The sequence below is a fragment of the Pseudopipra pipra genome, chromosome 7 (genome assembly GCF_036250125.1).
Source record: "Pseudopipra pipra isolate bDixPip1 chromosome 7, bDixPip1.hap1, whole genome shotgun sequence".
Taxonomy (NCBI): Eukaryota; Metazoa; Chordata; class Aves; order Passeriformes; family Pipridae; genus Pseudopipra; species Pseudopipra pipra.
The window spans coordinates 7113554-7125648 of NC_087555.1; the positions used below are offsets into that span (position 1 = coordinate 7113554).

Sequence of the window (12095 nt, forward strand, 5' to 3'; positions counted from 1 at the left end):
GCTACAACTTACAGGGGAAGCATATTATTCTTGGATTTACAAACTGAAATTTTTCATCATTTAAAAAACAAGTCCTCAGACAAATCTATAACAGAATTAATCCTGAAATAAGAAAATGAGCACAAACCACTTGACCTTGTGCATGGACAGATTTTGTGGTATACTGAAAGCAGAGCCAAATCCTGTGCAACCTATTCCTCTTCAAGAAATATTAACCTATATAATACAACATGAAGCAAATCTTTTTCAGTCTTCTGTTTAAGGGTGACACAAAACACTTCTCTACACATGTGAGTGACTGTTTACAGTAACATTTACACTGCAGGTCAGCTTTGAGAACTGAGTACAAAAATACCTCTGAGTTGACCTTTGGATGCCTCCCTAACTAAAAATGGTGTTAAGTAGAAAGAAAGCATTTCAACCAGGTATTTGGCCATTTTGGGGTTGTGCCACCTTTAGCAGCTCTCAAGCCCTCAGGGACAGTGGTGTAGCTTGATCCTCTTCTGAATGCTAATTTATTGCACTGTCTGGTCCTTTGGGCTCCTTTACTATACAGCAACATCTGGGACACAGCAAAAAGTAGCAAGGAGGAGCCAGCTCAGAGCTGTGCTGCTTTTCCAGCAGACTAAGGGGTTTCCACAAAGTTTCTTTCCAATTCTGCTACTTATGGAGAAATAATCCGCTACATCTATTACAGCAATTACTTTCAGAGGTACACATTTACTCTTTCACCCACATGCTGTATTTGATTAGCTTAAAACCTGGATCAATTTAAAGGAAGGCAGATGCAAACAAAACCCCTCTGTAATTTATCCTGTGATTCAGACTGCTCCAAACCAGGGGATCTAAAGAACTGATGAGTGCTGTATTTCCAGTGATTTATTGGTTTTCTGATTCCTGGCTGGATGAAATGTAGTTTTCAACAAAGAAAGAAGACAGGGAGCTCAAATCAGTCCATCTGTCACTGTTTGCATCTGTGATAGATCTGGAATAAAACCCGGAGGTAATTGAGTACCATCTCTGTCTGTGAAGGTGTCTGTGCTCACAGACATTCCATCACTGCCACTTTGACCACTGGCTCCAGGCAGCTGGTGGGGCAGTGCAGCATCTTCTTGCTGGTCCTTTACCAGCTCTTTTGTCAGATTGAGAAACACCTAGAGCAAGAAAATATGAAGGAAAATTTGTCCAAATGACTCCATTTACCAAAACAATAACCAGAATCCACTCTTCTGTTTCATAGCTGTAGTTGGTGCAGCGATTGTGCATTACAATCCTCTTTCTATTCCATTTGTGCTCTGTTTTTATCAGTGTAAAATTGTTGTTGTCCAGCTCCCTGTCACCTCCTGTCTCTCTTCTGCTGCAGCAGTGGAAACTCAAACCTTTACAGCTGCCCCCTGGACTCACCTTGTCCTAGAACCACCTGCTCTGTGGCCAGTGAGTAGGTGTGAACAAGGCTACACTTCATCTCAGGCCCTACACAACCCTACTCCCTCCACACCCACACAGTGAGCAGCACAGAGTTCTCTGCATGGCACCAGGGAAGAAACAGGGAGAGCTGTTTCCCTGGAATATTTTCCCCTCTAGCCTCTGACAGCCCCACTGCCTCCTGCCTGGGACTGTGCAGCCATGGCATCCAAACTGCACATGGTACATGATGTATAACTTATTCTTGCTACCTTGGGAAAACACCTTAAAAGCAAGAAACCATTTCTGAGTAGAAAGGCAACAATCTCCCTTCTTCCTTTCTGCAAGGCAAGGGTCATCGCTGCTCGTAATTTACTTTTTGTTTCTGATGCAATTAAATGTGTTTATTTGACCAAAGACTTCCCATGGGAAGAAAGGTGCCTGTGCTAAGATGCACCAGGTGACTCACTTGTACAACACAGCAATTTCAGCATTCATGCCCAAGTCCATCATTTAGATGGTTTGCTGACTCCTTCCCATCTCCAGAGGCATGGAGGCCAGGAGAATACTTCCAGGGGAAACACATCATTGCCCTCTCTCCTTAGTCTAACTCCAGTATCTCATTTTCTGAGTTGTTAGCAAGGTGAGACAGTGGCAAACTTTGTGCATTAGTATATGTATAGATTTATGGATACACCTACACACTCATGTGTTCCTAAGTGTAACTCGCTGTACAACCAAACCACTTCTTCCCTGCCTGAAACTCCCACATCCAAAACATGCCACCATCTAGCCCAGGAAGCACAGCTACAGCAGAGCTGTGAAATGAATCTCCATAACATTTCCTCACATCCAGTGGACCCTGAGCTCATACCTCTTCCACAGTCGTGTTTGAAATCCCATAGCAGCCAAGGTGCAGATCATTCAAGCTGCTGTCCAGGGCTCTGAGAAGTGCCTGATAGGCCCCTGAGACTGTGGACTTGAAGGGGGGAAGCACATACACGAGCTCTCCACCAATATCCTCCTTGAGATAAGCCTCTGGAAGATGGGACTGAATCAAAGAGGTCACTGCTGAGGTGTCACACTCCTCTATCATGTTCTGAAAAAGGAGGAGAACAATCTGTGGTTACTGAGAGAGCTATGAGGTCAAACTTCCTCCTGCAGGATGTAGCCCAAATCCTGTCCCAGAGCATAATCCAGAAGTGATCTCAGACAAGGTACTCAACACTCCAAGGTAAATAGCAAAAGCAGAGGAAAAGGGGTTTCTGTCCCTTGAAAAGGGATGTGTGGCACTGAGCCCATTTTGGTCCATCCAAAACCTTGCTGGGCTCCCTCTGCCTACAGGGATTGAGGCTGGGCTCAATCAACCACTCTGCACTGGCTCGAGGGTTTGTGGTACAACAGAGAAAAAGACTGGCCACCAGGGAGCTGCCACCTGAGCTTGGCTGCCAGCATACACACACTCTCTTTCCCAAGAAAAACAAGGCTTGCACATGGGTCTTTCTTCATTTTCTCTATCTCTACTGCCAGCAATTTGGAAGAGGGACTGGTATCCCATAGTATCTGCTCATTATTCTGTGTGCTGGGCCCACCAACAGCACTCTAGTGAACACTGTCAAGAGCAAAGTTCCTCACTCCTTGCAAGCAGAACACTTTGCCTCAGGCCAGACAGTGTGGATGGACTCTTTCCATCTGCTTTATTACTCCGAACTCCAGAGTTCAGAGTCTGCATCCAGCCTTGTCTTTAACACTCAAGGAGACCCCGTTCTTTTTCAATAAAGCAGAGCACTGACATTCCTGTTTCCAAGGGCCATGGAGGCTGTTCTGGTGGCCTTGCTGGAGAGCCTCCCTCTGCTTTGAGGAAAGCAGGGACATGTGTTCTGTGGGCATCTCTCACTGAGAAGCAGCATGCCCACATCCAGACCCTCAACAGCTCTTTGGTACTGCTATCCTTGGATCTGCCACTCAGCTCCTGTCAGTACAGCTCTAAGTGCCCACATCCCTCAACAAGCCTGGATGGCTCCCTCAGAGACAGAACTCCAGCTCTAAGACCAGCTCAGACACAAACCTTCTTTTTGGTGAGTGTCAGATGGTATCCATCACCAAAGGTTTCCTTGAGGTAGAAAGGTGAACCACAGCATTTAAGCCCTCCATGCTCCAGGAAGGCAATTCGGTCGCTCAGAACTTCGGCTTCATCCAAGTGATGTGTTGAGAGAATGATGGTTCTGCCTGGAAAACACAAAGCTGATGTCAGCCACCACAGAATGAACACACGTGGTTACCTGAGACAGGTGGAAGCCTTGATGAGTGAGGGGACACTGAGTATCAGGTGAAAATCAACTGCATTTTTTTGTAATTATTAGTCATATTGGATGAAAGGCAACAGCAGAGAGAAGCTAAAAGTTACTGTATTGTAAATTGTGTGTTATGGTAAAGTTACTTTTCAAATGACACTGAATTTACAGAAACCAATCAGGATGCACCCTCCAGACCTGCAAAATCCCAGTCTCCCACAGTTCTTTCTCTGTGCCCTCCAAAACCCACAGTTCAAAGCCATTGATCCCATATTTGCAGAAGTGACACAAAGTCCCCTCACCACTGGGCAGTGTCTCATTTAATCAAGGTACCTTTTTTATTCTTGGAGATAATTTCCCAAATACTCCTCCGGGAGCATGGATCAACCCCTGTGGTTGGTTCATCAAGTATCACCACCCTTGATCCCCCCAGGAGAGCAATGGCTATGGATAACTTCCTCTTCATCCCCCCGGACAGAGTGCCAGCCAGCTTGTGACGGTGGCTGTACAGCCCAGTCTCCTTCAAGGTCCTGGAAAACAAAGGAAAAACAACCCCAAAAGGTTGTCCTTCAGGCATCTTTTAAAAGCAGGGAATTTGAAAATACCCAAAAAACCCCCATAACTGCAAATGAAAAACTGCTCAAGTATAGTCTGCTCTACTGAGTGATCACAGAACAGGGAGACGAGTCACCCTGTAGCTCAGTCATAGGGATTTTAATTTAAAACATTTTTTAGGATGTTTTCAAAGTTTTCATCTGACAAGTCAAGGTTAAAGGCTCAACCCCATCAAATGAGACATCAAGATTCAAACTCCTTGGGATGTTCTGGCTGCTTCACTTCTCTGCAGAACCAATAAAGCCAACATCATCTTTCTGACTGGTTGATTAAATCTTTTTCAGAGGAAAACTGTAAAGCAGCAAGGACTAGACCCTTACCCCTATAAATTCATCTCCAAAGAATTACCACAGAAGCTTGTAAACCTCCTGGAGAGGAGACACTGTTTTCTTACAGCCACAGGTATCAATATATTCCTGTGGTCAGACCAAGGTATCATTTGAACCTTAAACTGGATCTGCAACTCTCCTCAAATCCATTAATTTGTGCTTTGCAGTGACACTGACACTACCACACAACAATTTCTCTCTCTTCTCCAATCCTGCTGTTTTTATACCTCTTCACTTCTTGGTAGAGCTCCTCTTTACTCCAGTGAGGGACTTTGATGTACCCGTAGAGCAGCAGGTGTTCCTTCGTGGTGAGGTAGTTAAAGAGCACGTTGTGCTGCATACACACCCCCATGTTCTTCCTGATGACCTCCTGGTCAGTCCTGATGTCTTTGCCACACACAAAGATAGTACCTGATGACGTAGGGAACAATCCAGTCAAAATAGATCTGAAGGAAAAACAAAGACAGAGGGGAGTTAGAAAAAGGAGAAAACCATAGGTAATTTTTTTCACGTGGTCCTGCACCTGTCATCACTTTCAAGGTTTCCTTGTATCACCATCCCACTCCTTCCAGCCAGAGGCCACTGCCCACTGTGTCTCCTGCTGCCTCATCATACTCTGGCAGAGTGGTAGCCCATTAACATCCATGGACATCCCTGTATCCTTCTGTGGGAATGTGAGGGCAAGCACCAAGCTCACCCACTGAACCCTGGCCACTTCTCACTTCTATCTTCTTCAGCCTTCCTCTCCCTACTCAGACCACTGCACATTCCATGCACCAACACTCACGAATGCCTTCGACTTCCAGTGTAATTACTGGGAATTGACACAATGCAGTTACACTCCATTCTTTGAGGTTTGCCTGCAGCACCCAGACAGCCTTATACTGTAACCACAACTGAGACTGAAACCCACCTCTTCATTTACTAACCACATCAGAGGTGGAAGACTGATTTCACTGCCATTACTAATGAGAAATGGGAGAGGACTTCCAGACAAGACACCTCACAGTGGGCAGCACTTTCATCTAGTTCAACCAAATAATTACCCACTGAGAAATGGCCAACAGACCTGAGTCAGACACCCTCTGCTCAGAATACCTACTTGCACATTACAGCTCATTTTTGGAGCTGTCCTGGAGGAACTACAGGGACGAGATGCATGTCAGACTGCCCTTCACCTTCCCAGAGCTTCTCTCTCTCCTGGGACTTTTAACCATCATTAAAAAGCAGTAACTTGTGACCTTACTCAGGATTTGAAGCCTGCACTAAGTTTCAAGAAGATTTTATACTTTTCTGCATGTCACCTTTGCCTACACTTTGCAAACAGAATATGACATGAATTGATAATAAGCTGAGATGAAGCACACATCTGTCTTACTGGTTTTGGCTCTTCTGAGGCTTCTATTTATCAGCTTAATGTTGCTTTCAGAGATATGCACATATATATCAGTGGAGAAATCAAGTTCTACAGGTCTGTTTCAGTGCTGTTATCTAACAAGTCAAATAATAATTTATAAACAGCAAGGCTGAAAGGCCAATGCATTAATCCCCTGCCATTCCAGCCCAGCCAACACATGAGCCTCTACAGCTGAAGTGTATCTTTATTAAGTTTTCTTGCTAGTATCACTTCAGCTTTGGTGTGTGCACAAGCTACCCACAGCATCCACAACAGCCTAACCCCAGGCACCAAAGTGCCATAGAACAAAACACCTGAGTAGTTGCTGTGCTGGGTATTACAGGTGTCTCACGAGATTAAAAAGCGTGTCCCTAAGGAACAAAGAATCTTTTAGAATCTGAAGAATTCAAACAGATACAGGAACTCCCGAGGTCATCCATGAGCCAGATAAAACTACATGAGTGATTTGGCCTAATACAGTAACTTTCTCAGTCTCCCATCACTGCCCAGCCCCACTTGCTCTCTCCTTCACCCACCCACATCCCATGGTATAAAAAAGAGCCGCTTTAAAGGGCACGCACATGGTTGTAGTTTTCCCAGCTCCATTGTGTCCCAGCAGGGAAGTGATATTCCCTTCATAGAAGTTGAGGCTGAGGTTGTCCACTGCAGCTTTGGATCCATAAACCTTGGTTATGCCATGGAGGGAGACTCCCAAGGGGAGATCAGTGGGCTCCGGTTCCACGTGAGGGTGGGGGGCACCTTTGACATCGAAGAGAAGGGGCAGAGGTCAGTTACTGCACTGCAGCAGCTCTTTGTGCTACTTTTCTCACCTCAGAGATAAGCAGGGCTTTTAAAACCAAAATACAGCCAAGGCAGGTGCCTTTCATCCAGGAACATTGAGAACATGTCACCGGATCTGTATCATTTTGAGCTCTCTGGGATTTCTCCTTTTTACTTCTGCAGCTTCTAATCACTCCTGACAATAGGCATTAATCACTTCTGAAAAGGTCTCATATCTAGGTGTTTCAGAGCACCTAACTTAATTTACACTAAGCAAGCACAGAAAATTAGAGGACATACAGCAAAACCGCTGAGGTATTTTCAGCTGGGTACAATCAGCAAGCTTTTCTGTGTGAGCTCACAATATTTTACAGGCTAAACGTTTAAAGAGATGAACAAAGAAGCACACGTCCCATTTGCCAAGTGGAAACCCATATTTGCTTGCACAAACAAAAGTGTATTTCCACACAGAGTGTTGTAGACAGAGATAAGCATGTAAGGTAACTGCTCAACTACAACATACACGAATATGCATGGGACAAGCAGTACTGGATCTCCACACCAAATAGGAAGAAAAAATTATAATTTAAAAGCCAAATCTCCATTCATGTAAGTACCAGCTTCCAATTCTTCCTGTGCTACAAAATAAGGATCAACAGATAAATGTGTTTTCTGAGTATGGTGCCCCCTTAGAAATTCAGCTCTGTTTACCTAAAATATAAGTTATTATTGCTACCCCATGTAGTATCCACTTACATATCTTATTGTTGAGGGTGACTTCTTTCCTTAACATCAGCTTGGAGAAGAGAAGGCCTCTCTGCTTCTCATTCCAGAAGGGGAGGTAACCGTTGTATTCAATCCAGTAAGATGGAAGCAATGGGAAATACCAGGGAGCAGCCATGCCATATCTACCTGCAGGAAGAGGAGTCTCATCCAGGTGTCTGTTCCCCAGGAAGTATCACTATTTGGGGTGCACTCAAAATAGCCAAAAGGAACTTCACAGAGATCTCTCCCCTCTTGATGTGCTCATGTGCTATTGAGACTTGGTAGAGAGTTTGCCTGATTGGCACAGCAGGAAGCACTCCCTATTTTGTTATTCTGAGTAACTCCATAGCTGGAGGGCAGGAGTACTATACGTTTTCCACTGGGTAGATTTCCTTATGCCAGTGGACTGCTTCATTAGGTGGGGAAGAAAAGCAGAAGACAAATGTACTGGCTCTTGCCCAAGGCAGGAATCACTTTTTGAAATCAAATGATGTAAGTAACACAACTCAAAATCACTCAGCTGACAAATGCAGGCCAATGTGCTCTGTTCCCATTCTCACCCACCAGACTGCAAACGCATCCTCCTGTGTCCTTGGCTTCAGCTTCTCAGGAGACCCACCTACCCATGTGATAAGCTGAGGAACCCTAATTCTCCCCTGCTCTGCTCTGCCTCGGTGTCATTAACAGCTCAGACATCCACTAAGTCGTGCTCTCTTTGATCTAGAACAGAGGTATCCTGTGTGTGCAGACTGTCTCACTGCCTGAACCACTGAATCAGCCATTGCTGTGTGTATTGTTTTCCAAAAGAGATGGTACAGCACCACCCTCAATGCTTTTTATCCTTACCTGGGAAAACATTCCTTATATACCACCCCAGGATGAAGTAAATGAAGGAGTCTATCAGAATGAGCCAGCACATCCAGCCAAAGGAAGTGTTGTCTCCAATCATGGGGGACTTATACATGTTGTCCCACTGCAGACCTGCAGAAAGGAATTGGGAAATACAGTCAGAATCCGTGTTAGCCAATGAAATGTCCCCACCAGGGGAGCCCAAGGTCTAGTTTTGTCTACAATAAGCATACCTATGCCCTGTGCCTCGTAGCGAGCAATGTATTGACTTGCATAACTGAAGGCGGTTGGGGACAACAGGCTCTGGGGAATAAACAAAATTGAAAACAAAGAACTTATGAATTACTCTCAAAGACAAGTCAAGTCAGGTAATCAATTAGGTCCCCCATTAGCCAGGAAAATGAGTAGAGTTTGTTTCCCAACAGTCGCAAAGAGCGCTGGACCAGCCTTATGACGAGAAGTACTACTGGTGACAGGCTGTAACATCTCCTTAGAGCCTGACTTTCTTTTGCTTCCACACTCAGGACCCAACTTCCTCCCTCATGCAGAGCTTTATTTTAGGCTTTTAAAATAGAGCACTGCTTGAGAATTACCTTCTGGTGCCATGTGGTTAATTATTCCACCATTTGCATTAATAGATGTCCTTTCCTGAATCTGGTGACTCAGAGAAAACAAGTCTAACTTCTGAAACCCAATACCTAGCTATACTGACCCTTCGTAAGAAACAAGGCTTTACATCTACTTCCATGGCTAGGAGTGTTATGGAAAAGCAGAACTTACCAGGAGGCTCTTCACAGAGAAGCTCAAGTGATTCTCGATGACGAGCAGCACGATGAAGGGGAAGAAGGTGAGGATGTACACGAGGCTGCCCACCAAGGCTGCTATGTTGGTGTTATTGAAGAAAACACTGATGAAGTAGCTCATGGCTATGATGGACAGGCTGTAGTCCATGAGGTACAGGAACAGGAGTGTTGTGTTTGTTTTGGGAAGGATGTCACCCACTTTTAGAACAATAATGAGGAAGGTGACAGTGATCAGAAGGAAGATGGCACACTCCACGAACCAGGCGATGAAATGGCTGCTGGCATTAACACCCATCATCTTCATGTACTACAGAGAGAAAGGTGGAAAAAACAACCACAAAAGACATTTGGGAGAAATGAAAATATCTTTCTGCTGACATTGAATGATTTGCTTTTTCAGCTCCTGGACAGGTCATGCAACCAGACCATGCTCTTTCCCACTGTGCCATCTTGTGTGTTTCTATCCAGGGAGAAACCACGCACTCACGTTCCTGGAATGCCCAAGGTTTGCAAAGCAGTCTATTGCAAAAGAACAGCACAGACAGGATCTGCAAGTATCAACTGTCACAGCTCACAAGCTCCAAAGCAGCTTCTGGTCTCAGATTTGTAACTTCTAAAGCATTTTGGTTATTTTTTTTTAATTATCCTAATTGGTCCAGTGGCTTGAGTGTAAAAGCTCTCACCAAACCATTTCTTACACAACCCCAATTCAACAAATAATAGCCAAATTACCATGGTTACAAGGAAGCAATACTAATTTATTAAATTAGCTGATGATCAAGTCTCCAAGACTTGCATAAAACTGCAAATTTGTATTGATAAATCTAAAAGAAAGTACAGGTGCTGGTATCTTCTTGTAGATTATTACACAGCTAAAAAGATGACTGACAACCTGGTCCTTAGAGACAGGGAAAATGGTTCCCTAAACTTGAGTAGGGGGCTGCCAGGGAGCCCCTGGGATTCACTCATTTTCCATCTCATCACAGGTCACAGAGTGCCCTTTTTTGGAAATGTTTTTGGTGAATCAGCATTTGTTTCCATGGTGTCAGATAAAACCCAAATCTGCTAGAGCTTTTGTTGCTTGCTGAAGCTTAGTTTTACTAAAGTTCTCTGCTGTTCATCTCTGTTGACAGTGATCACACTGAAAACCTGAGTTAATTTAATAAATTCCCTATGTCTCAATGTCAATTCTTTTCCAATAGGCAACCTGAAGAACTTCATTTCAGAGGAGCTGATGTCATATGTAGCACCTCCTGAAATATTAAGTATAATAACTTCAAGGATAGGAAGTAAGTCACTTTTCATGTCTTTGTCCCCAGTAGGTATGACTCAAAGTCAATTTTTAGAGAGCTTTAAATCTTCAGAAATCTTGTAATTTTGTGAGGTGCTCATGTTTCCACTGTTCAGAACTGCAAAGCAATATTCCCTCCACTTGAAGGGAGTTTCTGTGGCTTTGAGCTTGGTTACAATGTCAGAATTCAAACACTGCAGGTCAAACAACAGGTATTTGGACTATTTTCCTTAATGCTTGTTTTGCTCCATTTAATACTGAACATGAGACACAGTAGCCACTAATGAGAAAAATCTGTTTATAATTTTGCACGCCCCAGAAAGTTTCACTGTACCTCATAAAGCCTCAGATCTTTCTCTTGAACAAGTGTTTTAACAAAATCAGCTATAAACAGCACCCAGGCAGCCATCAGAGCAAATGGAAGAGAGTAGGTCACGCTGGTTAAGAACCTGTAAAAGGCAAATGCAGGCTTTAGCTGAATACCAAATGTTCTGGGGATTAAGGCTTTGTACAGAATATATTTTTCAGAACAATACTTTGGCACAGGAAAAGACATGCTTAGATTTCAAAACATGGAGTAAAATTAATAATTACCAAAAAAAAGACTCTTTTGCCATTGCACTGGATTTTCTATTCATGAAACCCCTGACTGCTCAAAATCTTTTTTCTTTCCTTTTTTTTTTTTTTTTTTTGAATTACAGAGGGATTTCCTGATGCAGTCTGGAAGTTTAGCTCAGCAGCACCACTGGCAGGAGCAGAAAGTGCCATGGGCAGTGGCATCTCCTAGCTCTCTGATGGGCTGTATCCCATCTGGAAAGATCACAGCAACCAGCCCCATCTTCCAGTTCTGTACACAGATATAATGGCCAAATGTTGTTGTCAGGCCATATTTCCTGATATAGATCCTTCCCTTCCAAGTGTCTGTTCTACTATCCCAAAGAACAGGTTTTGAGGATCCAGGTCACATTTCTTGGCTCCTCACTTCAATGAAAACCTTTTTCCAGTGCCAAATGTGTGCAGAAAAAAAAGACAACAATGGCCAACAATAAATTTGTCCTTTTGTGATGGAAAGCAAGTTTTTAGAGCAGGAGATTCCCTTCATTGCATCTGCAGGGCCTTTGCTTTCCTCCTTAATTTCTAAACTTGGCTTAAAAAAACACAATCAGTGTCATTCCTGGAAAAAGCTTAATGTACAATAACAGTATAAAATTAACACTACATTGGTTTTTAATTTTTTTTTTACCTGTGAAGCTGAAAATTTCCTATGAACCAGTGCTTCCAGAAATGCTTCCATGCAAATGAAGCCTTATTTTTAAAGAACCATGAAAAGGCACTTCAGTAGCTCTACTGGCTCTTTGTTGTTTGGGTTTCTTTTTTTGCTACCACCTTCTGCATAATCTCTAGTTATTAAAAATTCAGCATTTCCCAACACCTTCTGTGTACTGGTATATTTATATTTCCTCCTTTTCCCTACAGGATGGTAACTGTGCAATAACAATTGATAAGCAGGCATTTTATGATGACTTCTACTGGATGCAAATCCAAAGCCTTTAGGTATTTTAATAATTG

General features: G+C 43.6%; 1 protein-coding gene across 1 annotated transcript in view; it reads right to left on the reverse strand.

Moving 5' to 3' along the window:
- ABCA12 (ATP binding cassette subfamily A member 12) overlaps positions 1–12095 on the reverse strand; it is an 83149-nt gene that overhangs the window by 24315 nt on the left and 46739 nt on the right. The window contains exons 24-34 of the mRNA XM_064660359.1: positions 10861–10975; positions 9213–9542; positions 8666–8735; positions 8430–8564; positions 7575–7730; positions 6620–6797; positions 4870–5088; positions 4032–4228; positions 3473–3633; positions 2279–2503; positions 1016–1154 (exon numbers count right to left, since the gene is read on the reverse strand). Of these exons, the coding sequence (XP_064516429.1) occupies positions 1016–1154; positions 2279–2503; positions 3473–3633; positions 4032–4228; positions 4870–5088; positions 6620–6797; positions 7575–7730; positions 8430–8564; positions 8666–8735; positions 9213–9542; positions 10861–10975 (1925 nt within the window). The remainder of the gene's footprint in view (positions 1–1015; positions 1155–2278; positions 2504–3472; positions 3634–4031; positions 4229–4869; positions 5089–6619; positions 6798–7574; positions 7731–8429; positions 8565–8665; positions 8736–9212; positions 9543–10860; positions 10976–12095) is intronic.